Source organism: Sturnus vulgaris, chromosome 29 (genome assembly GCF_052056855.1).
Source record: "Sturnus vulgaris isolate bStuVul1 chromosome 29, bStuVul1.hap1, whole genome shotgun sequence".
Taxonomy (NCBI): domain Eukaryota; kingdom Metazoa; phylum Chordata; class Aves; order Passeriformes; family Sturnidae; genus Sturnus; species Sturnus vulgaris.
Genome location: NC_142271.1, coordinates 1,866,463 through 1,894,422, shown reverse-complemented (window position 1 = coordinate 1,894,422; position 27,960 = coordinate 1,866,463). Strand labels below are relative to the sequence as shown.

The 27,960-nt window shown below is 53.2% G+C and overlaps 1 protein-coding gene across 2 annotated transcripts; it reads right to left on the bottom strand.

Moving 5' to 3' along the window:
- Positions 1–47: 47 nt before the first annotated feature.
- Positions 48–27,251, bottom strand: AHCYL1 (adenosylhomocysteinase like 1). 2 transcript variants are annotated; one of them, XM_014872825.2, is made up of 17 exons: positions 27,008–27,251; positions 12,159–12,270; positions 11,658–11,801; positions 10,840–10,940; positions 10,177–10,279; positions 9,367–9,461; positions 8,506–8,612; positions 8,309–8,425; positions 8,103–8,166; positions 6,141–6,229; positions 5,643–5,713; positions 4,957–5,051; positions 4,685–4,783; positions 4,082–4,150; positions 2,989–3,067; positions 2,495–2,615; positions 48–1,935 (listed from the first exon to the last, which is right to left on the bottom strand). In XM_014872825.2, the coding sequence occupies exons 1-17, from the start codon at positions 27,110–27,112 to the stop codon at positions 1,929–1,931; spliced, it is 1,578 nt and encodes a 525-aa protein (XP_014728311.1). In that variant the 5' UTR covers positions 27,113–27,251; the 3' UTR covers positions 48–1,928. The 2 variants fall into 2 exon arrangements, with proteins under 2 accessions (XP_014728311.1, XP_088036520.1); XM_088180394.1 differs by lacking the exon at positions 27,008–27,251 and adding an exon at positions 23,532–23,747.
- Between the last annotated feature and the right edge of the window lie 709 nt (positions 27,252–27,960).

The following is a 27,960-nucleotide window of genomic DNA, read 5'->3' as shown; positions in this document are numbered from 1 at the left end:
TCAAGGTCCCCCAAAGCACCAAATAAACCACCCACAACCAAAAGCACTTCATATTTCCTAATAGTTTAATTAGACTTTAATGATTTATTGCTCATCTGCAAGGATTAATATTGCATTCATTAAAAATCATTCCTATACAAAATAAACCTCTCAGTCCCGGCCCGACGCTGCCGCCGCCATCACTCCCAGGCTCCCCCAACATGGCTTATCCAGACACAGAGCCCTTGAGCTGAGATTCCCCCCGGGAGGGGTGGGAATGGGGGGCTGGGACCCCCGGGCGTGGGGGGCTCACAGGGAAGGGGGGATGCTCCCGATCCTTCCCACAAACGCCCATCCCAGCTCGCTAAGCTGTCCCCAGGGAGGTCTGGGGGATGGTGATTCCCAGGATCTGTCGGGGAACGAGGAAGGTGATCCCCAAAATCTATGGAGCAACCGTCCAGGAGACCAGGCAGGGTGGGAGAGAGGAACAGTCAGAGGACATGGAGGAGGGGATGAGAGAGGGATGATCTCAGCACCTCTCCCATCTCCCGGCCCCCCCAGACCTGCAAATCCCTGGGAAGGACATGTCCAGGTGGATCCCTGCAAAGGGGGGAAGGAGCAGCTCCACGATCTGGGAGGTGCCAGCAGCTCCTTCCCTCCCTTGGGCGGGGAAAGGAACAGGAGATTTGGGGAGGATAAAAAAAGCCAAGAGAAACCTCAGTGGGTTGGAAGGAGCTTCCCACACCCCAGGACAAGCTGGGAAAGGGAAATGTCGGCAGGGACAGCATGGAGGAGGTGACGGGAGCAGCCAGGACACACGGGGAGAGGGTGAGGAAAACAGCAACAGGGAGCAGAGGGGCCAGGCTGGGGTATGGGGAAGGCTCATCTCTGCATCCAGCTCAAAAAAAAAAATAGTGAAACACCCCCAAAACCCACCCTAGACACCCTCAACACCACCAGCACTTCCCAGTGGGAGATGGGAAGGCAGCCACGTCCCCAGTGCTTCCTCTTTAAAACATCTAAAAACATCTCCACCCTCTAAAACATCACTGTAAGGATCAAAAAGGAAAAGAGGAAGAAAAAAACAAATAAACAAACGGAAAAAAATGTTTTCAACTCAATTAAGGTGCAGTTTGGCTAAAAAAAAAAAAAAAAAAAAAAAAAAGAAAACCTAAGAGAGATGAGGATAATGCTGGGAAAGCGACCCCCATCCGGATTCAGATTAGCACCCTGAAACACTGAACTCCCCTGGACCCAGGTGGCCAGCAAACCCAGGCCAGTGGCCACCAAACCTGGGCCACCTCAGCGCAGGGACCCGGGCTGAGCTTGGGGACAGTCACCCCCTTTGCCAGGTGTCCTGCAGGCCACTCTGCTCCCAGGAAGCACCCGGAGCAGGGATCTAGCAGCTAAAACTGGGCTCTTTAAGGCAATTTAGAAGTTGCAGATAATCCACACAAAGAAATAGAAGATAAGGTAGAAGAGCATCTCCGGATCCACAGGGAGCCCGGCTGAGACCAACGTGGGCTGAAAAGGTGGGAAAAGATTAAAAAAAAAAAAAAGCCAAAATAAACCATTGCTGCAGGAATGAAGTGCCCTTGGCACAGCAGGAAAGGGAAGGCCCCTCCTGGAGCCAGGGCTGGGAATCAGTGGCTTCAGCCACATGAAAGCAGGAAGCAAATCCCAGGTTGTCTGGCAAGATCAGACACAGATGCAATCATGGAAAAGGGGGAGAAAAGAAAACCTGACCTTAAAATCACAGATAAAATGTAAAAACAGGTTCTGGTGGTGGTTAAGAGAAAACAAAAACAAAACAAAAGAAACCCAAAAATAATAAAAAAAAACCAAAAACAAAACAAAAAAAAAAAGGTAAACCGAAATAAAAATGATCTTTAAAAATAATCTCTCAAATGTTGCCTTGTGTGGTCTGGTCCTTCATGGAAATGGTCCCGTCAGTATCTAGGAGAGAAGGAAGGGACAGTGAGGGACATGGGAGATGCTGCTGTGCCAGGGCAAGAGAATGCCCCAGGTATGGGGTTCCAGACTGGTTTGTGCTGGCAGGCACTTTAAAGCTTATCTCATTCCACAGGCAGGGACACCTTCCACTGTCCCAGGTTGCTTCAAGCCTTGTCCAACCTGGCCTTGGACACTGCCAGGGATGGGGCAGCCACAGCTGCTCTGGACACCCTGTGCCAGGGCCTGCCCACCCTCACAGCCAAGAATTCCTTCCCAATATCCCATCTAACCCTGCCATTCCCTCTGGGCCTGTCACTCCAGACCCTTGTCCAAAGTTCCTCTCCAGCTCTCCTGGAGCCCCTTTAGGCTCTGGAAGAGGTTCTAAGCTCTCTTAGAACCTCTCTCTTTCCAGCTCTCCCAGAGGGGCTCCAGCCCTCAAAGCATCTCCGTGGCCTCCTTTGGACACACTCCAGCAGCTCCACATCCTTCTGCTCTTGGACACTCCGGAGCTGGAGGCAGAACTCCAAACCAACTGGAGCTGAGCTCCTGCTCCAGTTCTCACCTGTAGTAGTTGGGTTTGAAAGGCCCATTTTTGTTGAGTCCCAGGTATTTGGCCTGATCGTCTGTCAGCTCCGTCAGGTGGGCGTCGAACGAGGGCAGGTGCAAACTGGCCACGTACTCATCTGGGAATGGGAACAGGGAACATGGGATCAGGGGCTCCACATCCCCCACCACAACACGGGGAGGTGATGAGTGGAAGGGCTGGCTGGGCAGCACCCCAGATTCACCATCACCCAAAGCAGAGCTGAGCCCAAGCCTGGGCTGGATGTGCCCCTAAAGGCACAAGGAGGGCATGGAAGATCCCAGAGAAGGGAGGCTGCAGGATGAGGGATGCCTCCCACGCTGCAGAATAACCCCCATTATTCTAAGGTCACTGCCTCTGGTGGCTTCCTTGAGCTCACTGTCCCTCTGGAAATGTTTCCCAGGCCAGGTGTGAGTTCTCCTGACACTGCTGGCACATGAATTTCCCAGGGAAAAGTCAGTTCCTTCACTCACCCATCTTCTTGGGCAGCAGGTAAACATCCTGCTTGTACCGGCCCTCAGGAGCGTTGTAGAGCTCAATCAGAGCCAGAGCCTGTGGAGAGCACAGGGATAAGGTGGGAACAGTCAGGAATGGCCACCAGCTTGGGCAGCACAAAGCTCACAAAGCAGGGAAGGATCTGGGAGCTGGAGAGACAGTGCAACCATTTTCAACATGCCTTGAGGGAAAGGCTCCCACCCTGGGCACATCCCTGTCTAGGTCTCCATAATCCCACTAGAGGATCAGAGAGCAGGGATGAGATTCCACCCAGCTTGCTTGCAGCATCTTGGGCTCAACACTCCAAGGAAAAACATGAGGATGGTTTAGGCTTAGCAGCTCTTCTCCTCTTAAACCATCCAGCTGCTGTGGCACATGGAAATGGAGGGACTGCTCCTCAGAAACTGGCAGCACCCAAAAACCAGGGTCATTCCTTCAGGACAGGTGAACCTGCATTCCCTGAGTGCTGGCTTCCACTGTTGGGAACCAAGTCCAAACTACAGTCCTGTTCCCCATCCACTTGGGCCGACAGGAGTGAGGAGAAGGGAATTCCCCACTGTCAGCCTGGCTGTCCTCCTCCCACGAACACAGTGCCACCAGTCCCTTCTGTGCTCCCAGTGCCATCAATTCCCTCCATGCTCCCAGTGCCACCAGTCCCCTCGGTGTTCCCAGCCCAAACAAAGCTTTGCTTTGAGGTAAGCTCAAACCTGTGCTAGGTAGGCTTAAACCCATGCTGGGGGAGCTTAAATCACTGCTTAAACCTGTGCTGGGGAAGATTAAAGCCACGCTAGGGGTCTCAAATCTGTCCTAGGAGGGCTCAAATCTGTCTGGGGGAAGCTTAAACCTGTTTGCCAGCCCAGCAAGATCTGTGCCATGAAACCACTCATTTAAAAGCTCTCCCAAAACTTGCTGTACCCTAAACACTGGGTCCACGCCAGCAATAACTCCAGCCCAGACAAAATGGTATTTCTGGCAGTGGTGCCATCTCAAGGATCAATCCCAGCGTGTTCCCAGCTCCTTTCAAACCAGCCCCACCCTGAGGCTCGTGCAGGGCCCCACCCATGTACGGACCTGTGTGGTGGCCGTGATGGAGAGAACGAAGGTGGGGACCGTGGAGCAGCTTAGGTTGAGCAGACGGCCCTAGGAGAAAGCAGGAGGAGTCAGCACAGAGCTGGACTTGCTTCCAAATCCAAACCAAACTGAGTTCTTAGATGGGATTCACCTCCACCCCCTCCCTGCACAGGGGACCGGGAAACAGGAGAACAGAGAACCAGAGCACAGTGACCAAAGCATTTCAAGTCTGCTCCAGTTTCCACCTTAACCCTTCATTTCAAGGCAGGGGAATGTTGTGGTCCCTAGAAAAGCCAGTCCCTCCTCCTGCCAGAAGAGCTCCTGTGGGAAGAGAAGCCACCCAGCACCTGGGAAACCCTGCACAGACGGGGTTTGCCTGAGTGGGATGAATCCCAGCTCGGAAGAATGGAGCCAGATGGCACCTCTGTGGCTGCATGTGGGGTATGACACACCCACCCTCAAGAAAAGGAAATAAAAAATAAATAAAGTAAATTAAAAAACTCTTTCTTGAGCCCTGAAGCTCCTCCAAGCACTTTTCCACCTGGCTAAATCTGCGATTTTCTGATGAAGGCCCAAAACATCATGGCTCAGCTCTCAACACACCTCAGCCAGCAGCACCACCCGTTTCCCATCCGGCCAGATGACGTGGTCCACTTGGGAACGGACCCGCTCCCAGGTCAGCTCCGGCATCCGCAGGCTGGTCTGGAAAAAGAGGAGGAGGAAGAGGCTGGATGGAGCCAGGGCAGGAGGAAGAGGCTGGATGGAGTCGGGGCAGGAGGAAGAGGATGGATGGAGCCAGGGCAGGAGGAAGAGGCTGGATGGAGTCGGGGCAGGAGGAAGAGGCTGCAGTCAGGACAGGAGCTGCTGGCACTCACCACGTCAATCTCAGTGTTGGAGTGGCCCATGTTGCACACGATGCAGCTGTTCTTCATCCGGTCCAGGTGCTCCCTGGTCACCACATTCTTGTTCCCTGCAGGCACAGAGGGCACAGCTGATCCCACAGCAGTGGGAACTCAAACCCTCTGGTTTCTCTTTCCCTCAACTAGAGTCAGAGAAGCTCAGCTTGGGGCAACATCAGATGAGCTTCCCTGGGATAAACCCTTCTGGCTGTGACAGCAGAGAACATACAGGGTAAGTGCTGTTGTGAGCTGGAAGGGATCCACAAGGATCAGCAAGTCCAACGCCTGGATCTGCATAGGACACTCCCAACAATCCCACCCCGTTCCTGGGAGCATTGTCCAAACACCCTTTAAGCTCTGGCAGGACTGGGACCATGACCATTCCTTGGGGAGCCTGTCCAGTGTCCAAATCTCTCATCTTTGCTCCCATAAATTAACCAGGCTCTAGGAGATCCCAAAATACTCTGAGAACATGTGGCCAAGATGCCCTTCTACTCTGGGCCAGGACTGTGGTCAAATAGCAAATCAGGGGGAAAAGCTTCTGGCAGAGCTCAACTGTTGGGGAAAATGAGGAGCACACAGCAGTCCAGGAATGTCCTCCATTCCCAGCTCACTCAAGACCCCACTAGGGAATGATGTTCCTCAGCCTTGTCTATCCCTACCTGTGCAGGTGATGACGACATCCACCTGACGGATTACTTCACTCAGCTTCACCACCCGAAATCCATCCATGCTGGCAAAGAAAGGGGAATAGGGACCATGATGAGGAGGAGAAGCTTGTTCCTTCTCTGTCCCAGGCCACGAGGGATCTCAGCAGTTCCAAACTGCTCTGGCAGCAGACCAGGCTCTCCTCTACCCCTCCAGGGACACCCGTGCCACAAGAGAAGGCTATGTAACAGTTGGGATGTCCAACCCAGTCTTGGAAATGTTGCATGAGCCAGGAACGTGTGGCAGAGGCCTGAGCAGCCTCCCCAAACCAGCCAGTGAACACATTCTGCCCAGTACCCCATCCCTGAAATCTGCCTGAGCCCTTTCCCATCACACCCCAACAAGGTGCATGTTCTCCAAATTGAGCCACAGATCCCCTGGCTGCACTCCAGCCTCTGGCAGGGTTTGGAAGAGCAGACAGAGAGACACTCCCACGCAGATGAACACCTTACCAGGCCTGGAGAGCACAGATGGGGTCGATCTCTGTGACGTACACAATGGCTCCCAGGGCCTTCAGGGCAGCACAGCATCCCTTCCCCACCTGCCAAGGCAAAAGGATCCCAAGTGAGGCAGGACACAGACACACCACTGCTACAGTCCCTGCCCTGAACAGCCCAAACCTATCTCAGGCTGGAAAATCCTCATCCCAGCCACCTGCCCAATGCCAGGAGTGGCTCAGGATGTACCTGGTGAGTGGCACAACTGCCACAAGCCCAGCTCCCCCTCAAAGGCCACCAGCTTCCCAGTGCCAGAGGGCAGGATTAGACAGGATATTGGGAAGGAATTCCCCCCTGTGGGAGTGGTGAGGCCCTGGCACAGCTTGTCCAGAGAAGCTGTGGCTGCCCCATCTGGAAATGTCCACAGCAGGAGCTTTCCCAACCCAATGCTCTCACAGTTTGTGCAGCCTGAGCATTGCAGGAGCCTTTCTCCAAGCAGGAATCAAAGGCAGCCTAGAGGAGCACACACTGCCCTTCCTTTCCTTTAAGCTACAGGATTTCAGAGCTGTCCTGCACTCCTCAGGGAGCAGATCCTCCATCCCATACTGCCCACATCAGCATAGGGAGCACAGGGTTCCTGCAACAGCACCTCAGACTTGCTCCCTCTCCTCAGTGGAAAATTAAAACCAAGTCCAACTCTCCACATCACCAACCCACACCAACACCTGGCTCTGCTGCATCAACTCTACTCAGCCCCATTTTGTGACCAGCAAGGTGCTGGACCAAAAACATTTCCAGAGAGACCCTCACTTATCATCCAGCTCCAGCCTCGGGTCTACTGAACACACCCAGGCAGGGCCAACTGGGACTCCAATTCACATCCAAAAGGGAAACCATTCAGGGTGACCAGGCTGGGAGAGCTAAGGGTGTTCAGCATGGAGGAGAGCGGGCTACAGCAAGACCTTAGAGCCCCTTCCAGTGCATAAAGGGGCTCCTGGAGAGCTGAAGAGGGACTTTGGACAAGGGATGGAGTGACAGGACAAGGGGAATGGCTTCCCACTGCCAGAGGGCAGGGTTAGATGGGACAGTGGGAAGGAATCGTTCCCTGTAAGGGTGGCAAGGCACTGGAATGGACTTCTCAGAAAAGCTGTGGCTGCCCCACCCCTGGAAGTGTTCAAGGTTGGATGGGGCTTGGAGCAACCTGGTCTAGTGGAAGGTGTCCCTGTCCATGGCAGGGGGTGGAACTGGATGTCCTTGGAGTTCCCTTCCAACCCAAATGTGGGTCGGAAGTCTGGGATTCTCTGACTCTCCTGTTGTGAAGAAGTCCAGTAAAGCTTGGAACAGACCCTGGAGACAACACCTAACACAGCTCCTGTCTGGAGAATCAGGCACCAGCCCAGAGCATTCAGTGAGAGCCAGCACAGTCTCCTGGTCGAGCAAAGCTGGGCTCCACTGGTGCCTAAGTGAATTAGGGAGCAAATTCCTGCTGGGAAGAGCCTTTGCAGCTCCTGCCAGTCCCTGCACAGTGCTGGAAGATAAACACCCACATGGATGTGCACAGATGGAAGGGAAGTGGCAGCTCCCAGCTCCAGTTCTTCCAGAGTAGCATCAGTTACAAATTCATTTTACAATTTCCCTCTGCCAGAGTATTATTCCCAGGGAGAAGCTGCCTGCCCTGCTCAGTGACAGCCAGACTGGATGCTGAACATGGGCCAGGGACAGCAGATGGAAGTACCCGTGGGTAGTTATAATTCAGGCCAGTGATCCCAGCAACTGTCAGCTGTGCAGCCCAGTTCATCTGCAGAAAACTGGGAAATCTAATCCTCGATCTCCATCCTCTAGCAGATTCCAGCAAGATTTCCCTGGTTATGGCTCACCAGGTTGGATCTACTCCTAATAGCAAGGGCGAGGGGCCTTGGCACAGGGAATTGCAGGATGCTGAGCTTGGGAGAGGCCAGCACAGCTCACGGAACTCACCTCCCCATAACCACAAACCACCACTTGCTTCCCTCCAAACATCACATCCGTGGTCCTCTTCAGGCTGGGGGACAGAGAGAGACCTGTGTTGGGATCAGTCAAGCCCAACACCAGGTCAAAGCAGCAGAGCCTGATCTCTGCTTAAAAGCAGCCAGAGCCAAACCCACCCGTGTGGAAGTACCAGTGGGGAACAGAGCTGAACTCACCCATCCAGGATGGATTCCCGGCAGCAATACAGGTTATCGAACTTCTGCTTGGTGACAGAGTCATTCACATTCATGGCTGGGACACAGAGCTTCCCAGCCTTGGAGAGCTGGTACAGCCTGGGAGAGGGCAGAGGCAGGTCAGAGCACACAGCAGCAACTCCCTGAGCTCTCTGGATCTGCCTTCCCAAAGCTCCCACCTGTGCACACCGGTCACGCTCTCCTCCACGATCCCTCGGATCTTCTTGAACACGCTGGGGTATTTCTTATAAACCCAATGGGTCAGGTCCCCACCATCATCCAGGATCTACAGAACGGGCAAGAAAGAACAGGGAGCAGTCAGGCCTCCCACTGGGAAATGCACTGGCTGAGGACAGGATGGGGAAAATGATTTGGAGGGGCTGTTTGGGCAGGGGCCAGGAGTCCCAGGTTCCCCTAGGTGCCTGCAACTCAGGGTCTCCTCCAAAACACCGGGATTCCTTACCCCTGTGTGGAGCTGCTGGATCCTAACAGGATTTCCTGCCTCTGCTATTGCTCTGCAGCCTGGAAAGGTGACCACAGGCAGCACTAACTAACTAGGCTGAACTCAGGATGCCACAACATCCATGCCCTGAAAGCCAACAGGAGTGGAGAGGCTGTGGGAGGTGTCATGGCCCACAGACACATCACTGGTGAGCACAGACCATGCACCAAGGGGGACATGGGCTTTGACAAGGGAAAGGTCCCCACTGTGATCCCAGCTTTGGGAGGGAGAGGGCAGATGGCATCTGTGCTGAGAAAGGCATGGCTGGGGCAGCTCCTGCAGGGGGGGATCAGGCTCCATTTCTTGGCTCATTGCAACTCCACCAGGAGCTGTTCCCTTGCCATTGGGCTGTGCCAGCTCAGGACATCATCTCTGCAGCTCCTGACATCCCCAAGGCTGCTCCCAGCTCATCCCCAGCTGCTGTTCTCCAAGAGCCCCCCTTGAATGGAGGTCAGAGGTGCTTTCGAGGCCAGCAGGCTCCCAGGAACAGCTCCAGGGTGGAAGGGAGGAAGAGGAAGGGCTGGAGAAGGCTCCTCACCATGTTGGCCTGCCAGCCATCTACGTTGACACAGCGGTCAATGCACCACCAGAAATCATCTTCTGACTCCCCTTTCCAGGCAAACACAGCAACACCTGGAAGAACAGGAGCACCCCTGGAGTTTGGCAGAGCTCTCCCCTGCTTGGCCAACTCCAGAAACACAAAGAGCCAAGGGGCCATGCAGAGATCACATCACAGCCCACATCAGGATCACAGCTCTCCATCCCTCCCTAGGAGATATTCCCCAAAAATATTAATTCCCTAAAACAGAAATAGAAAAAAAAACCCCAAAAAACCAAACAAAAAAAAACCCAACAAAGAAATAATAATAAAACAATACTACTAACAATAAACAGTATAAAAATAAATAAAATTTAATTAAAATATGGTTAAAATATCAAATTAAAATATATTTTATATGTATTCCTATTTATTTTATTCATTTATATTTTATATTTTTATATTCCATATAAAATAGCTATAAGCATTTTATAAACAACTATACATGTATTCACATGTTTATATTGTATATTTTATGTCAATGTATATATATTTATACATACCTAGTATAAAATGTTTGGAAATATAAACAATAATTTTATAATTTTACAATATAAAAAATTCGTTTTCTATTCTGTGCTATGGCTTATTTTGAGATGCTGTGTGATGTTACCAAAAAATCTATAAATATAGAATAAAACATATATAAATATAAAATGAAATAGACACAAATGAATAGGAAGTTGCCTAGAGGATTTCCCCGGGATGAGGCCGGGCAGGCAGGAGGGGCTGCGAGGGCCCGGCACTCACCAGCCTCTGCCAGGGCGGCGGCCACTTCGTTCTGGGTGGAGTAGATGTTGCAGGCGGACCAGCGGCACTGCGCCCCCAGGGCACACAGAGTCTCGATCAGCACCTGGGGACACAGGGACAGCCCGGGGCTCAGGGGTGTCCTGGGGCTCAGGGGTAACCCTGGGGGTTCACGGATAACCCTGGGGGTCACTGATAACCCTGGGGGTCAGGGGTGCCCCAGGGGTCAGAGATGCCCCAGGGGGTCAGGGGTAACCAGAGGGTTAGGGATGTCCAGGGGGTCAGAGATGCCCCAGAGATCAAAGATGCCCTGAAGGTCAGAGATAACCCAGGGGGTCAGGGATGCCCTGGATGTCAGAGATGCCCCAGAGATCAGAGATGCCCTGGGGACCAGGGATAGCCCAGTGCTCAGGGATGCCTCAGGGGTCAGGGGTGTCTCAGGGGTCAGCAATTCCCCAGGGGGTCAGGGGTGCCCCCAGCACGAGGCCAGGCCTCGGGCAGCAGTGATGGGCACAGGAACCAAATGCTGCCCTGGGGAAATGCCAACAGCACAATCTTTCCAAAACACTCTACTGAATGTGCCTTCTCCCACTCCAAAGAGATGAACTTTCTCCCCCAGGGAAAAGCTGATGTGCCCCTCCAGGCCCCCAAAAAGCAGCCACTCACTGCAGTCTGTGCTGTGATGTGGGTACAGCCCACGATCTTAGCTCCAGCCAAAGGCTTCTCCCCCTGGGCTCGTTTCCTGAGCGAAATCAGAGCAGACATGTCTGCAAAAGGAAGAGAGGTTTTAATGCTGGTTCAGTCTGCAGGGTCCCCTCTCCACCACAGCTCCTCTCTGTGTATTCCCAGGATACCTCCAGCCCCAAAATTTCTGCTGTAGCTATTACATAGGCAGGGAGAAAACTCCTCAGCCCTGGCCTGGCAGGTCTGTGCAAAACACGACCTAGACATCAATGTCGTTTGTCACTTGATCAAGGGACAAGGAGAGAGGCAAGGAGGGCTCTGGGACTGGCACTGCCTGGGGAAGGCACCTACAGACAGTCACCAGCCCTGTAGCAGCAGGTGAAGCACCTGAACTTGAAAACAAAGCTGCCACATCTCAGAAGAGCTGCTCTAAATGTCCTGGATTATCTTCCTCTTCTAAAAGGAAAGGAGTTACCCAATCACCCCACTGGAAATGGTAATTCAGCTTCCTACCACCCCCCAGAGGAAGGGGTTGGGATTTTCAGCTTTCATGTCTCTGACGGTATTACAAAATCCTTGTCCATCCAAAGCCAGCAAAACATTAAACCCTGCAAGAGCTCTGCTAGAAAATGGATGGGACACAGCATCAACACGTGCTGGCACATCTCACTCTTCCCTAACTGATTTGTGGGGGGAAACAGGATATCCAAGGCTGCAGCAGGAGTGGGAATTGCCACTCCTCAGCTCCTGGTCTCCAGAACCTGCCCCAAGCCCCAGATGTCTCACATTCCACTTTGTACCTTGCTCAGCGATCTCGATCTCCCGGCGCCCAAACTCTGCCTGTTTGATGTTCTTCACACAGAAATTGCTGCTGCCCTTGGAGTTGGTTTGTTGTTTCTCTCGAGGGGACACCTCATCATCAGAGCTGTCTGTGTACGAGGCAGCTAAACCAAGAGAGGAATGAGAGTTATGCCAGGCCTTATGAATCAGGAACCTCCTACCCTTCAGGTTTCTGCTCTGTTTCCCTTCTCAGCTTTCACTCATGGCTCAAATTACCAATCTCCTAAGGAAAGCCAACGCCCTGAAGGAATTTTGCACTCTTTTTCTCTAAATCAACCCAGAGGTAACAGGATTATCAACTGGCAATCAATGCCTGAGCTTCGGGAGTGCCTGGAATCATTCCCTCAGCATCCAAGTACAAACAGCACAAATCCTGCCACAGGGAGTGAGCAGCACATTCACTGCAGCAGCCACGCTGGGTTTGAGGGAGGAGCACGTGAGGACAAGGAGCTGGCACCTACCGGAGCTGTAGCTGTCAGTGGAAGACTGGGAGATGGAGCGGGACAGGGACCGACGGCCCGTCTTGGTCGGGAATTTGGTGAACTCCTGCATGTCATCTGCAAACTGGATTTGCTGGGAGCAAAGGAAAGAAGTGCTAAATCAGGAGGTGATCCTTAGGGCATGACACCTCCCCAAGCTAAAGGGAGGGTCCTTTCAGTCCACAAAAATTAACATCAATAAATACAAGATGCCAAAGATTAAATCCCTTTCTCTGCCTGAACAACTGTCACCAGGCTTTTGTCACCCTGCAGATTTGACACAACTGAAGACAAAAAGAGCACCCTGAAACATCCTCTTTAACCCATTCCCAGCTGCCTAAGGCTCCTTCAGGAATTACACTCCCTGTACAACCCACATCCCATGTGAAGGCAGAGCCCCTGCCCCAACTGATCCCGGCAGATTTCTGCCCAAAAATGCAGCAGCAAGAAAGCTTGGATGGTCCCAACAGATCCCTGGTGCTTCCAGGCTCCTCCCCAGGAGCAGAGCATCCCACAGGTTAAAAACACTGCACATCCTTCCAAAACTGACACGAAAAGCACAGGAAAAAGCCTCAGCAAGAGAGAACATTTCAACAAAAAGAAGTTGACATTGCATTGGCTTTCAGCCTCCTCTGCAGGACAAGATGTTTCCATTGGAAGAGAACCCCCAAAACAGCCACTTCTCTCAGCCAGAGGCAGCTCATAGCTCCAGCACTTTCCACCAGATCATCAAATTTAACTGTGTTGGGCCAAAAAGAGAGGAAAAGTAACCCACAACTGCTCAGCTGCTGTGCCCTGAGTGAGCAGCCAGCAAAGGCCTTATTGCTGCTCCTGCCAGGGAAAGGGAATTAGGGAAAGCACCAGCAAATCCAGCCTGCAGCCCCCTCCCTGCTGCCACGCAGGAAATCCTGACAAAGAAGCCCAGCACGGCCCCTTTGCTCACATCACATCTCTGCAGGATTTCATTTTGCCATTTAACAGGGATGAGACGTCATGGCGGGGAGTGGGATTAACAAAGCACCCCCGAGACACGGAGACCTCGAGAGGAGTCCTGGACAAATCAAGATGATGGAAAGAGACAGCCCAGAGCGGCCTCAAGGAGGGGTTTTCTGTGCCACAGCCATCCCAAAAGCTCCCTGAAAGCTTTGATGCAGGAAACAGCCTTCAGAGGGGAGAAGAATGGAACTGTTTCGTTGAAATGATCCATTCCAGAAAGGAGGAATCTGCACAGGCTGGAGCTGGGGCGGCTGCAGCACCAGTACAGCTTTTTGGGCAGGAAAAAGTAGCCACAATTCTACAGAATCCCACTGGATGGGCCAAAAGCAGCATGGTATTCCACTCAGGAAGGGAAAGGGGCATGAAACCCATGGCTCACTCCAAGGCAGGGCAGGAGGGATGATGTGGGACTCCAGCATCCCTTCCAGGAACTGACTGGCACAGATCAGATCCATCACCACACCCAGCCAAGCATCCCAGGCATTCCTGGGGGTGCTGCTGCTGCAAGGTTTCCAGCCAGCTCCTCCATCCTGGACACATCACAGCCCAGTATCTGCTTCACCAACCAAACCTCCCAGTAAGTAGACTCCAGTTGGATTCTGATGCAAACTACTTTAGTTTGTATAAGTGGAAGGAAAGGGAATAATAAATGGAGATAGAAGGTTTGATTCTGCAATTGTTTGAGGTCATTTGGTGCAGAAGGAGGATTCAGAGAGCACCACAACCTCCATCCCCACAGGAAATGAGAGGGAGAACCGAGAGGGCATTGAAACCTCCATCCCTATGGCAGAGCAGAGGGAGGATCTGGAGGCCACCACAACCCCCATCCCCACAGGAAAGCTGGTTCCAGGGATAAGAGGGGCAGAAGCATTTCCAGGCAGGTACCAACATTGTGCTCAGGGTGTGTGGCAGGAGCTGGCAGGTTTCCCAACAAGGAATGATGTTGTTGGAATTTGTTCAAGGTCTACTGCTGGGACCAATCTTCATCACACAGCCTGGGATAGGCTTGTGCTAATTCCATGCTGGTGTATTGCTCATGGGCACTTCCAAGGAGAAAAATGTATCAGCAATTTCAGGACACAAGGTTTCCATGCCTCCACATCAAGCTCTTCCTCTGGCAGCTCATCAAAACAGAGGGTATAAAAAACATTCCCCATAAAACAGCTGCTGGCATTAAAACAGCTTAAAGTGTTAGCCGAGGAATTTTCTGTATCTCAGGGAAAGGTTTCCAGGGAAGAGGTGACCCAGGAGGGAAAAAACATAAGGCACAGTGCTCCAGCCCAGGGTGCAGGTCTGTCCTGGCACACAGCATCCAGGATGTGTGAGCTCCAGGACAGGGCAATTCCCTTCAGGGAAATGTGCTGCCTGCATGGTCCCATGGAGCAAAGCTCCTTTGGGATGCCCTGGAAAAGAGTGGATGGGACGAGGGATGCTGCACTCCCCAGCCCCACAACATCTCACACCACAATCCACCTCCCCTTCAGGGCTCCAGCTGTGAGTGCTGAGCCAGCTCTGAGCCACAACCCCACCCTGCAAGAGAAACAGCAGGTTTAGAAACATGAGAATGAAGGGACTGAATCCAAGGGGAGAGAAAAAGCAAGTGCTGAACAAACCAAGTGCTGAATTACCCCCTGTAATCCCTGCCGTGGCTTTACCAGGGCTCAGCTGAACTCCCCAGCTTAGCAAAATCTGCCCTGGCTAAAATTATCACCAAACACCACGAACAGCACCCGAATGCAAGGCACCACGAGCACACCCACCCCAGGGATCCCGGGACGTTACCGCTGTGTCCGGCAGCGCGGGGAGCTCGGCACGGCTCTGGAGCAGAGGTGCGTGACCAGAGCCCTCCACGTGCCCAGAGCTGCATTAAGGAGACAGAGAAAATCTCCTAATCCCTCTGCCTGTCATGGCAATTGGAATGAACAGCATTCCCAGCCGGGGGCTGCGGGTCAGAGCTCTGGGGCCGTGCAGCTCCCAAGGGCACGGTCATGAATCCCATCCCAAACTTGGTCCTGCTGGAAGCGGCTTTTCCAACCGGGTGGAGCACAATGGTTTAAGAGCAAGGAAAATATTTTTTCATCCCAGAAATTCGTGGTTAAGGAGGGAAAACAAGACAGCACCCATTTCCCTGCACAGGAATGAAGCCAGGGGTTTTCAGCATCACTGCCCTGGAAAAGGAGGAGATAGAGCTGGAGACATAAGGGGCCAAATGAGCAGCTCCTCACTTGGAACAGCAGGGATTTTGGGATATGTCCTGCAGGAAAACAGCAGGATCCACCATCTCCTGCCAAGTTCTTCCAGAGCATCACTGGGCACTGCCTGCACTAGTCACACCGGCCAAGTCAGGAGGACATTTTCTCCCTTTGGGAAATCCACTGCCACTGTGCCCATTCCAAGGCAGATCTGACATTTCCCAACAACAGCTGCTCGTGTTCAGCTCCAACCACCCCTTCGGGGCTGGAGCTGGAGCTGAGGGAACATTGCCCACCCTATTTGCCCACACTGCCCAGAGCATCCCAAACCACCAGGAAGCTGAAATACCAGCCTGAACAAGCTCCTCTGCAGGTTATAAGGATAAATCCAGTGAGAACACTGGTAGGGCAGTGCCAAACCCAGCAGCTCAAGTGTCCCCAGCACACACAGCTCATTTGTTTAATTATTACGACACAGGGAGAGCAAACAGATTACAGGTCTGTCTGGATTGGTACCATCTCACCAAAGTGGCAGCTCGTGACTGCAGGGTGTGCCATCCTCCATGGCTGACCCAAACACTTTCCCAGTGGTCAGCCAGGAGAGCAGTTTTTGGAGCTGACAGAGTAAGAAAATTCCATGCCTGACTCCAGGGAGTTGTAGATGCAGCTGGATTTATCCCAGGCACAGATGAGCCCAGCATTTCCCTCTCACACAGGACAACCTCACTTTTATTTTAACACTTCTTCCATTCCCAGAACAGCTTCAGAGAGGTCGCTTAAGCTCCTTTGTTGTGCTGTACATCCCTGACTGCATCAATGCACAGGCTCCACAGGGGAAAGGACATGGGCTGGGAAGCAGCTCCAGGCTCTATTCCTAGAACCCCCAGGTTTGCTTCAGAATTCCTTTTATTATTATTATTAGGGACAATGTGAGCATTGGCACATACACAGCCATGGGAAAAGTGTCCTCCCAGCCACTTCTGTCCCGGGTAAGTGGAGGGGGGACAGGAGCAGGCTCCACACATCACCCATGATAAGCAGGAAGCAATGAACCATCTAAAACCTTCCAGACTTCCAAGTCTGACATCCCTGGATGTGAGGACACAGCACAGTTGCCTAGGAGAAACAGAAAAACGGGAGGAGAGCACGTTCCTACAGCCACACAACCACCTGTAAAGAAGAGTCTCTGCAACCCACTTCTGTCCTCCCAGGAAAAAGCCTGGAAGGATCCAAAGTCCTGGGACCTTGACTTTGGCTGAAGAAAACCAGCAGCAGGGATCAGGATTATTCAGTGCAGACAGTTCCCCTTATTTAATATGTTCTCCCAAACAAAAACTCCCTGGCAGAGGCTGGGAGGGCACTGCTGGATGCCTGTGCTGCCAAGGCAGCCCTGACGTGGCCTGTCTTTTAAGTTCATCATTTCTTTGTCATTCCTGGAAATTCAGCCAGACAAGCCCTGCTCCCACATGAGACAGGAGCAGCAGCTCAGAGCAGGGCTGGGTTTTGCCCACCTGGAGATGGGCACCTTCAGGTTTCAGTCTCCAAGGATTCCTTATCTGCAGAAGGACAGAGAGCCGCTGGTTGTTCTCAAGGAAGAGCTGGGTTAGGCATTTCTAAAGGACAAGTTGTTTTAATCCACTGATTTGCAGAAGCAACTCATCACAGCATCCAGGGAGGGCAGAGGCATCCCAGGGAATGAGGCCCTTCAGCCTCATCAGCAGAGGGGCAAAAAGTCAGATAATCAGTGTTCTCCTTCAATCCAGGTCAAAAAAGAGAGGAGCAGCTTTGTTTGAGCCACCTCCTCAGGAAAGGGACAGAACCCTTCCATGCCGTTTTCACCCAGATCCTGGAGGGGACCCCGAGTTTCCTGACACAGGAGAAAGAGCAGTTGCCACATTTGCTGCCCTGAGGCCATCCCAAACCCGCTAGCTGCAGGTTCCCAGTGCTCCCAGTGTGTGTCCCTGTGCTGGCCCCTGCAGCTGGCCCCATTCCCACTGTGGCCATGCCAGGGTGCTGGGTTTGTTTAGAGGACTTGGCTGCCCTGTCCTCAGGCCCCCTCTGCTCTGCTTCCAGGCTGGGAGAGCCAGCCCCTGTTCCCACAGGACAGTGTCTAGACATGAGGGGACACACAGAGGGGGACAGCTCCTGCTCCACAGTCCTACAGGACATGGATTTTTGGGGTGGGAATCAGCAAGGCAGACAGGATGGTTTCAAGGCTCTTTTCCTGTGAGATTATCCAGCCTGGAAGGGTATTTCTGGATCACAGCACTCCTTAAGGATAGAAGGAAAGGAAAAACGAGGTACTCAGAGAAGAGGGATGGGGGATCAGGAGCAGCAAGACTCCCACCCTGACGATTCATCATCCTCATCCCCAGCCACAGGGCAGAGGAGGGTTTGGAGGCAGATTCGGCTCCATCCCATTTTCCCACCTCCAAGCTCTGGTCACACGTGCCAGTGCAAACCTGGATGGCAAAGGGCTGCACAAATTCACATGAGGTTATGGCCAAGCCCATGGAAAAATCACCAGATTCCCAGTTCAAATCCTGCCAGCAGCAAATGAATCCTCAGCCAGAGCCCATGGTTAGGTGAAGCTGGGGGATTTTCCCCAGCAGTGCCCACTGCTGCACCCCACCATTCCACAGGGATGCTGGAAGATCAGGAGAGCTGTTCAGAAAGCATCTCCTGCTCCTCCACAGCCTGAGCACCACGGCTCTGTGAGAGCTGGAAGTGGAACAACCCTCAGGAAAAAGGACCTGCTTCTGCTCCAGGAGTAGCCTTTGCAAGAGGAGAACTTTCTCCTGGCGGTTCCCCCAACTTTTAGAAGAAATTCCAAATGCTCCATTCAGACATTGCAGCTGGAAGAGCCTCCCAAGGGTGTTGCTCTGTGAATGGAAGCAGAGCCATGTGGAATTTGGTGCTCCTGGCTCTGTACCTCACTTCCAGAGGGTTCACAGGGCAGGCTGCTCTCCCTAGAGGCACAGGCCTGCCTGGCACTCTCCCCACCAACTACCCAAACAGGAATCCCAGCCAAATCTCCACCTGAAAACCTTTACACTGCTCCCAGTGAAGAAATAAAAGGGCACTGAGGTTCTGGCAAAACAAACCAGCCAAGCCCTGATCCCAACCTCTTTCCACTGCCAGGGAAAGGCTGATTAGGTAAAGCACTGACAAAAAAAAAAAAAAAAAAAAAAAAAAAACCCTAAGCCAAGTTTCTGGGAGTCCAAGAGGAGAATTAAGTACTTCCACAGGAATCCCAAAACTAAGCAGAGAAAAAAAAAACACCAGGAAATAAAGAGAGCATTGCAAAGGTTAATAGGCTGGAAATCACCACAAGATTTCAGTCGTGATGTGAATTACTGTAAATGCCAGTTAAAGGAAAAATAAACAGGAGAGATTCAATAAAAGAAATGTGGTTTTGAGTGTTAAATAGTAACTGAGGATAAATCCTGCCTCATAAACACCTGGAGGTCAAAGGTGTGCTCCAGCAGGAGCAGAGGGAAAGCTCCCACGAGCAGATAAGGAGGCATCCAGTCCTTGGACTGCAGGAATGGAGGCAAAGGCTTGGGTCCGACTTTGATGGAGCAGGATCTCCTGGAACACAGAGGGATATCTCCTTCCTGGCAGGAACAGCAAAAGTCCAATGTCTGGGATCCCTAAGGGCAGTGAACTCCAGGCATGTCTCACAGGTTAACCCCATAATCCCCATGAATGGGCAAACAGCAGCTGGTCTAAAGCCATCCCAGATTTCTCACCTCTGGGTTCATCCCCAGTGCCCACCCAGCCTCTGGCACAGCACGTGCTGGGGCAGTAGGAAAATCAGTATTAATTGGAGTTACCACACTGCAAGAACTGCACAGGCAACACAAGGTCATGTCCCTGCAAGGACAAGGGGATGGCTTCCCACTGCCAGAGGGCAGGGATGGATGGGATATTGGGATGGAATCCTTCCCTGGGAGGGTGGGCAGGCCCTGGCACAGGGTGCCCAGAGCAGCTGTGGCTGCCCCATCTCTGGGAGTGTGCAAGGCCAGGCTGGACAGGGCTTGAGAGCCATGGCAGAGGGAGGAACTGGGTGAGCTTTAAGGATCCTTCCAACCTAAACCATTCCCCTATACCAAGACTGTGGGTTAAATCACTTCCAGCTGCTTATGGGGCAATCTGAGGACTGCTGGCCTCCAACAGGCCAGCTGGCAGAGCTGGAAGCCCATGGAAATGTGTTTGTGTGTCAGAGCTGAGAGGGAATCAGCTTTAATTAGCATCAATTTTTAAACTAATTAGAAAATGCCTCTCCAAGCACAGTTGTATGAGACCAAGGGAACACTTGGAAGCACTGTCAAACAGCTCGTTCAACAACACCTCCTGGTCTGAAAGGAAGGTTCACCATAAAAAAAACCAAATTGAGATGCCCAAACTTCTGCTCTGTAATCCTAAAGCAGCCCCAGTGTTTTGGGGGAAGAATCACTCCCCTTGGGACTCTGGGTGCCCCACCTTCCTCCTCCCCACAAACTGCCTTGGAGAATCTCAGCATTCCAAGACTTCTACTGGTCTTTCAAAAAACCAAAAGAGCAAATCCCACCCAGGAGAGGCTCCAGCTACTCTCAGGTACCTTCAGCTGATCCTCCATCCCTATGTCACACCTTTAAGGGAAAACACCCTGCAGGATCAGCATGGAAACAGGAGCAGCCTGTTCTGGAAATAAACCTCTCACAGTGGTATTTCCACTAGAGCTGCTCATTCCTCATTTACCAATAGACTATTTTCAGCCCTGGAAACTACTTAGATTTTGATGCATCTGGTGAGAGGCAAAGCAGGAGAAGCCTCAGGCTTCAGCATAGGATTTTAGGTCTGAGGAATCACCACCAGGATGGACAAACATCACCCTCCTGGATACTGACTTGTGTCAGAGCAAAGCCAACCTTTCCCTCAAACAGGGCTGATTCCATGAAGCCCCTTTCTTTTAAAGGAGGCAGGAGGGATGAAAGTGATTTCCTCGTGGAGATGGCAAGCTCACAGAATATTTGGAGAAGGGCTTAGTTAGTGTAGGAGACACTGTGCTGCCTGCAAGATGCTGACAGCTCCAAGGTCAACAGGGATCAGCCAGATGTTCTCACTCCAAAATATGCCCAGGTTGGATGCAAAACTCTCCCCACAGTGCAGGAATGTTGAAATCCGGGGCTCCCTGACAGGAGGCAAAAGGAGGAGAGGCAGAAAACAGCAGACACAGGGTGAACCTCACCCTCATGAGGAAGGAGGACACTAAAACATGACTTTCAGGCAGGCAAAGCCCCAAGGAGCCTCCTTTTCCAGGCTGCCTACTTCTCACTGCAAAAGGCCAGAAGGAGAGATCCCCTCCACCCACAGCACACAGATAAACCAGGCTCCAGCAGCTCCCACCCAGATCCTGGCTCCTGAATGCAGGCAGCTCCTCAGCCAGGCAGGAATGGGTGCTGCCAGCCAGCTCCAGGTCTGTGGGGGCAGCCAAGGGGAAGCTGCACCCAACTCTCAGGGCTGCAGGAGCCTCACCCGAATTACAAAGGAGCCTGTTCAAGGAGCTGGAACATCATGTCCTCAGCCACCTCAGTCCTTTGGCTGTCACCAACCTGAAGTAAACAGATTCTGCAGCAGCAATAAGCTCGTTACCAAGGCCACCGTATTGATCCTGAAGTGTAATTAAAATTCACAGTTCAAGCAGCCCAACTCAACAGGGCAATGGGGGCAGCTCTGAAAGGCAGGACTGGCCTCAGCTTCTGCATCCTGCTTTCTCAGAGGCACTGAACCCATGGGGGGAGATCAGCTGCCAAAAAAACAGCCCAAATTCTTCCCTGTGAGAGTGGGGAGGCCCTGGCACAGGGTGCCCAGAGCAGCTGTGGCTGCCCCATCCCTGGAAGTGTCCAAGGCCGGGTTGGACAGGGCTTGGAGCACCTGGGATAGTGGAAGGTGTCCCTGCCCCCACAGCACTGGAGGGGCTTTAAGGCCCCTTCCAACCAAACCATTTCCAAACTACAGCAGCTTCCTCTTTGAATCTTTGGGCCAAAGATCAACCAAGATGTCCCAGAGCATCCATTCCCAAGGGTTAACCACGCTAGGGAAGCCTGCAGGGATGATGTGGGCAGAGAGGGATGGTGCAGAGCAGATTCCAGCACTGCTCAGGGTGCACAAGCTCCTGGAATTATCCATTTCCCTGGGAAGGGGCTCCACACAATCTGCTGAGGTGGCACCATGATGCTTCTCCTTGGTGGGGCTCCCTGACCCTTCTCCCAGCCCCTTACAGATCCAACCCCTGGTGTCACCGAGTGTCACTCTGGGAGAAGTTCTGGCACAAAGTCCTTTGCACTGCGGGCCCTCGGGGCCACCAGCAGGTCCCAGGACAGTCACCTGGAATGTCACCACCTCGTGCTGAGTGAAGGTGAGCCAGAGGTCCCAGATAAGCAGCTCTGATCAAAGGGCTCAGCAGGAAACATAACGAGCCCTCTGCAAATGCGACCGTCACCCACAGGAAACTCCCAATGATAAAAACACAGCCAGGCACAAGCAAACCCCCAGGCTGAGTGCTGAAGTCTCACACATTTCCTGCTCCAAAATCTGGGACGAGGCACTCACCAACTCCTCAGAGGAGCAACACAGACAGGATCCTCACTTGCAAAGGATTAACTCCAACCTGACCTTGAAAACCTGATTTCCAGAGCAAAATACCCCAGCCTCAACATCTAGCAGGGAGCATACTCCAACATTTGCAGGCTGGAAAGACAGAGAAAACTGTTCCCAAAGAAAGTATTGTGGTAGGCTGGCCCCCAGCAGAAGATAACCTGGCATCTCAGGGAAGGTCAAAAAACACTGTGCTCCTGCCTCCAGCACTCTTCCCACACTCCAGACCTGGCTGCTCATGTGGGAAGGGTCTCTCAGGATGGGTGGTCTCCACCCCTATACCATCAAAAGATGACAAGAGATGTTTCTGAAGACTGGGAAGAATGAATACCCAACCCTTCTCCCATCTCCAAAGGACTGACACAAGAGTGGAAACCCAGCCTCCTTCCAGGATGCAGGAGGAAAAGGGGGAAGCAAAAGCCACAGGCTCGGCACATCATTTTGAAGATGGTTTGTGCCCATCAAACTCCCAAAACCTCCTTTTTTTCCCCCCTCTGGTTCAACGACTCAATTAAGTGTCTTCTGGCCTTGCCCAGTGCTGAGGCACTGGGACAAGCCTCCCCTCAGGACATCAGGGAGACTCTCCAAAACACCGAAACAACAGGAAGGTCCCAAGAGCAACTTAGAAAAAATTAGGATTCTGTCATTTAATGCAGCACCAGGAGTGAGCTGGCTGCCCCAAGCCCTGATAATTCATCTCCACTCCAAACACCCCTGTACTTTTTTCCCCCCACTTATTAGGGTTTTCCTGCACCCCAGGGAAGGCCAGATTCATCTCAGGACATCCATACAGAGGACAAGGAGTTCAACTCATCCCAGCCCAGGCATCTCATTATGAGAAGGAAAAACTGCTGTGACAGAGCAAGGAACCAAAGAAGTGAAGATCTGGGCAAAGGAATGAGAGCCAGGTGTGCAGTGCCTGCAGAACAGCAGGACAGGAGTGGTAGCCATGGCCCCAGACAGGCTCACAAAGGCACAGAGGATTTATGAGCAGCCACTCTAAGGAATTAAATTAAAGGGACAGGAAAAACGAATGGCTACAGGAGCTCTGTCAGGACAAACAAGGGCAGTCTCATCCCCCTGACAGCCTGAAGGGGAAGGTAGTTTATTATCACCCAGCCTGGCAGAGCTGCAGGGACCTGGGATAAGTCACGACAGAGCAAAGTGGGGCAGGAACAGGTCTTTGGGAATGGTCTGTACAGGGCAGGGATGCAGCCGGCTGCAGCAAGGTCAGCGCTCCACAGGCCACTGCAGACAGCAATAGCGGGAACGATGCTCTGGAGACAACACCCATCCCTCCCCAGGGGCCAGCAGCTCTCCACAGGCTCCATCTCCCTCTCCCCAGCTTCTCCCTGTTCCATCTCTGCCACCCCCACACCAGGCAGCACCCGGCTCGCTGCCACCGCAAAGCTGCAGCGCGGTGCATTAGCATTCGCTGCCACAGCCGAGCCGGCAGCCGCAGGGGCACAGCACCACCAAACACACCCACACGGGCTCCGTGGGCACGGAGAGCCACCCAACTCACCTCCCCAGAGCCACAGCACAGCCTTCAGCCCATCTCAGAGCCCAGGAATGCTGCAGGAGGCAGATCTGTCTGCAGTGGCCATCTGTTTGCCAGCACCCGGGTGTGGAGGAGCCCAGCAGACAGCGATGCCAGCGGGACAAGGACACAGCGGGATGAGGTGACAGACAGGGACAGCACGTGCCAAGCCCCCTGCCCTGCTGCAAGCACGGTGCCACTCGCTCTGTCCTCACTCCAGGGCACCCCCAGCTTGGCTTGCTGGGAGTTTAAGGCTCCGCCAACCGGCTGACGTGGATTGGGAAAGCAAGTGCTGCCAAGGGCACCTGCAGTCTCCAGGGAGGCAGGAGAGCAGATGCCCAGACACAGCAGCGATGGCACACAAGGATCTGGAGGAGCACAACCTGCCCTTGAGCTCTGCCATCATCATCTCCACACCCATGTTCACCAAAATGAGGTGAGCCACCAACCTCAGCATTCCCAATCTTCCCCAGCAACACCACAGCAGTGGCTGGAGAAGGTGCAAAACTCAGCTTTGCTCACCTCTGCCTGCAAACCACTCCTGGCCAAAGAACCACCTCGCTCAGATCAAAATGGAGTCATTATGCTGACAGACAAATCCCCACGAACTGCAGTGAAAAGGGAGCTCTGGCAAACCCAGGTAATGGGAAAACACCCCCATTCCTCCTTTTACCTCCACTGAGTCAGCTCCTACTTCAGCCTGGAGTTGATCATATTTAATCTCTTACCTGCTGCTTATTTCACTTTTTCACCTTATCAAGTCCCTGACAAGAGGAAACAGCAATGCTGGGGCTGACTTCCAGCTCCAGGTGACCCCAACAAGGAGACATCAACTTCTCCTCAGCACCCACAGGGCCAACATGCTTCCAGTGACATCCAAGATGCTCCTCCAGGTCCTGGGCTGGATGCTGGTGGCACTTTCCCCAAGCTCCAGCACAAGTTAAGGCTCCTCTGAAAAGCCATTCACAAAGAGAGATGTGGCCTGCACTGAGCATAGCCCATTCCCACCCCCCATCTCCAAACTCCTCACACTAACTGCATCAACAAAGTTCAAGGAGCCCAAAAACCCAGGAGGGGATGTGCTTCAGCAGCACAGCGCAATCCTGCCCAGCTCCATGCTGGTAAATCATCTCTCTCCACCATCTCTGCTGGCCTCTGGCCATGCCAGGAGCTCCAGAGCAGCTGGCACAAAAGTCACTTCGACTTGCAGGGAATCAGAAGGGCGTTTTAATGGTTTAATTGCAATCCTGTTCTGAGGCATCAGAGCTGGGGGCACTCAACAGCTTATCTCAGGAGAGCAATTCTCCCTCCTTTGGTCTTTCATCCTCCTGCCAAGGCCTCTGCCATTCCCCAGCACTATTTGCAGGAACTAGCCAGGCAAAGAAAACAGGAGCCCAGAGCAATTTGTTCCCTGAGCTCAGCTCAGCTCGCTCCCCATCTCTGATGTTATCAGCCTCAAATGTCGTGTGTCGCTCTGGGCACCTTCAATATCCTCACCCAGCCAGGAAAAGCTGCAGCAGCCACCGAGTCCAACCAAGGCTCCTCATGCTGCACAAGCCATGTCTGCAGCAGAAAATTCTGGGGATACATCTCAACCCCCTGAGAGGCTAGCAAACTTGCCTCTGAGGATGCTCGATGGATTTCTTTTTAGCTCAGGTATTTTGGTTCCATGGGATGCTCCAGGGGTAGCAGTTTGATCCCCTTGGAGCAGTCAGCTGCAGCCTCATGTTGCTTGCTCTGACAGAGATGATGGTTATGAAAAGGTAAAAACAATCCCTGAGTTGGAGCTGTGCTGAGCCACTGCTGGAAGAGGCAGATCCCAGCCCCACATTCCTCTGCTCCTTCCTCCAGGCTATGTCCACAGCCCAGATAAACAGGGCCTGGTCTCCAAGCCCTGCTCCCTGGGAGAGAAGACACCTCAAATCCAGCTGACCTGCCCCTAGGGTTAGATGCTCCCCAGTCCCACCCGTGGCCAGAGCAGACAGGAGAGATTCCCCTGGAGAATGAGGATGTTCCCATTCTCTGTGACTGCTCTGCTTTTGCACCCACGGCTTCCAGGCAGCTGCAGCCCCGAGGGGAACACAATGTTCAGCTGCACAGATCTGTGCAGTGCTTGGAACATGGACCTGCCTCCCTGACAGGACTGAAACTTCAGCACTGAGCACAGAGCACAGGGCCAGTTCCCCAGGTCACTGGGGTCCCACAGTCCCCCACCCTGCTACAGTGGCAAGACCAGTGCTCGTCCACCGTCGGTGCCATCTGAGCACCCCACGGGGTTGTGGGAGCAGCACTGGGAGATCTCAGAGCTCCTGTGAGGCCTTCAGGGATGGAGGGGTACTGAGGTGACTCGGCAGCCTCTTCCTGAGCCCAAATGTTCTCCCACCCATACCTCCAACAGAACCCCTGTCCCCAAAATCTCAACACTCTGAAATCTCTCAGCCACCATTCTGAGTGACCCGGGTTGCTGCTTCTGGCTCTTCCCATATAACACGTCTCCCCACCACAAAGCCCTGTCACCCCACAGTCCCACACAAGGGCCCCACCCTACCTGTCCCCTTCCCGGGGTCACCCTGTCCCCTGCACTCCTGTGCCACAACCAAGGCCCCTGCTCCGGCCCCTGCCCCCCAGAACCTGCCCTGCAGCTCGCAGTCCTGCCCTCACCCCCATGCAGGCCAGGGTTGTACCCCAGTACAAACCTCTCTCTCCCCAGTACCCGAGCCCTTCTCTCCCACCCCAAACTGGGCCCGCAGCCCCCTGGCTCATATCTGCCACCCCCAGACCGGACTAGCCCCCTCGCCGATACCAACCAATCTCCTTCTCCGCCACTGAACACGGGACAAGCCCCGCTTCCCAGTTACCCCAAACTGGATCTGTTCCAGCTTTCCCAGCACAAACGCCACCTGTGGGGCTGCTCTTCCCAGAGCCCCGTCATGTTCCCCCCCCATTCCATATTTCGAGGGCTTCTCCCTCCAGCCGAGGGCTGCTCCCCGCCCCAAACCGGGCTGCATCCCCCTCCTCACCGGGGCTGGTCCGCCCGACCAGGGGCTACTCCCGCCCCCAGACCGGAGACTCATCCCCACAACTGGGAGCTGTTCCCCTACAACCACGGGCTGCTCGCCCCACAGCCGGGAGGCTTCTCCTCCGCCCCAACAGAGGCTGTGCCCCCGCAGCAGCACAGGGCTCCTGCCCCGCAACCGGGAGCTGCCACCCCCCTAGAACTGGGATGCCACCCCCCATAACCGGGCTGCCAACCCCCCCATAACGGAGCTGCCAACCCCATAACCGGGCTGCCTCCCCCCATAACCGGGCCGCATTCTCCCCATAACCGGGCTACCACCCCTCATAACCAGGCTGCTTCCACCTAACTGAGCTGCCACCCCCCCACAACCGGGCTGCCTCCCCCGCCACAACCGCAGGCTGCTTCCCAGAACCAGGATCTGATCCCCCGCCGGTCCCGCTACCTTCTTGGGGGCCTTAGTGACGGTGGCCATGAAGGAATATTTCTCAGCGTCCTCCACCTCCTTGGCCTGCTTCTCCTCGCCGCCGGCGGGCTCCGGCACCGACATCCTGATGCAGCGAGGAACGCGGGGCGAGCCGCGGCCGCCGGTGGGACGAACCGGGACAGGGTACGGCGAAGCGGGCAGGGGGAAGCAGTCCGGACAGGTTTAATTAGGCCCGGCCCAGTTCGGCCCCGCCGGTCCCTCACGCTCGCTGCTGTGCCGCCGGCGCGGTGGCTGCGGCGGGTCTGCGGCCGCCGCGCCAGGGGCGGGGCCTAGTGACGTCACCGCGCCGTGACGTCACCGCGCACCCGCTGGGCAGCTGAGGCCGCTCGGCGCCGCCGGGGGGGAGCGGCGAGGGGCGGGGCGCCCCCTGGCGGACAAGGAGGGAAGGGCGCTGAGGGGGCGGTGATGGGGGCGTGGGCATTTGGGGGCGTGGTCAATGTGGGGGCGTGGTGTTTGTGGGGGCGTGGTCAGGAACCTCAGCGCGCGCCAAATCCTAATTAACTACCGTAATTATATAACTTAAATAAATTTCTATATAATTTTTATATATGCATGATATGTAAATTTTAAAACTAATTAAATTAATTACTTAGACTAAATATAATAATTATGACGATTAATTTTATACATAAAATAGCGACTATATACATTCACTATTAATTTTATATAAACGTGTAAAATAGCGGGTTTTTAATTATATATAAACGTGTAAAATAAGCAAATTAGTTATATACATTTATGTTTATAAGTAAATTATATAATTTATATATAATTATATATATATATATATATATATAATTATATTTATATTATAATTTATATAATATATAATTTACATTTAAAAGTAGATTATAAAACTATAAAATTTATAGAAATTAATTTTACGCGTATATATAATGTGCATAAATTTA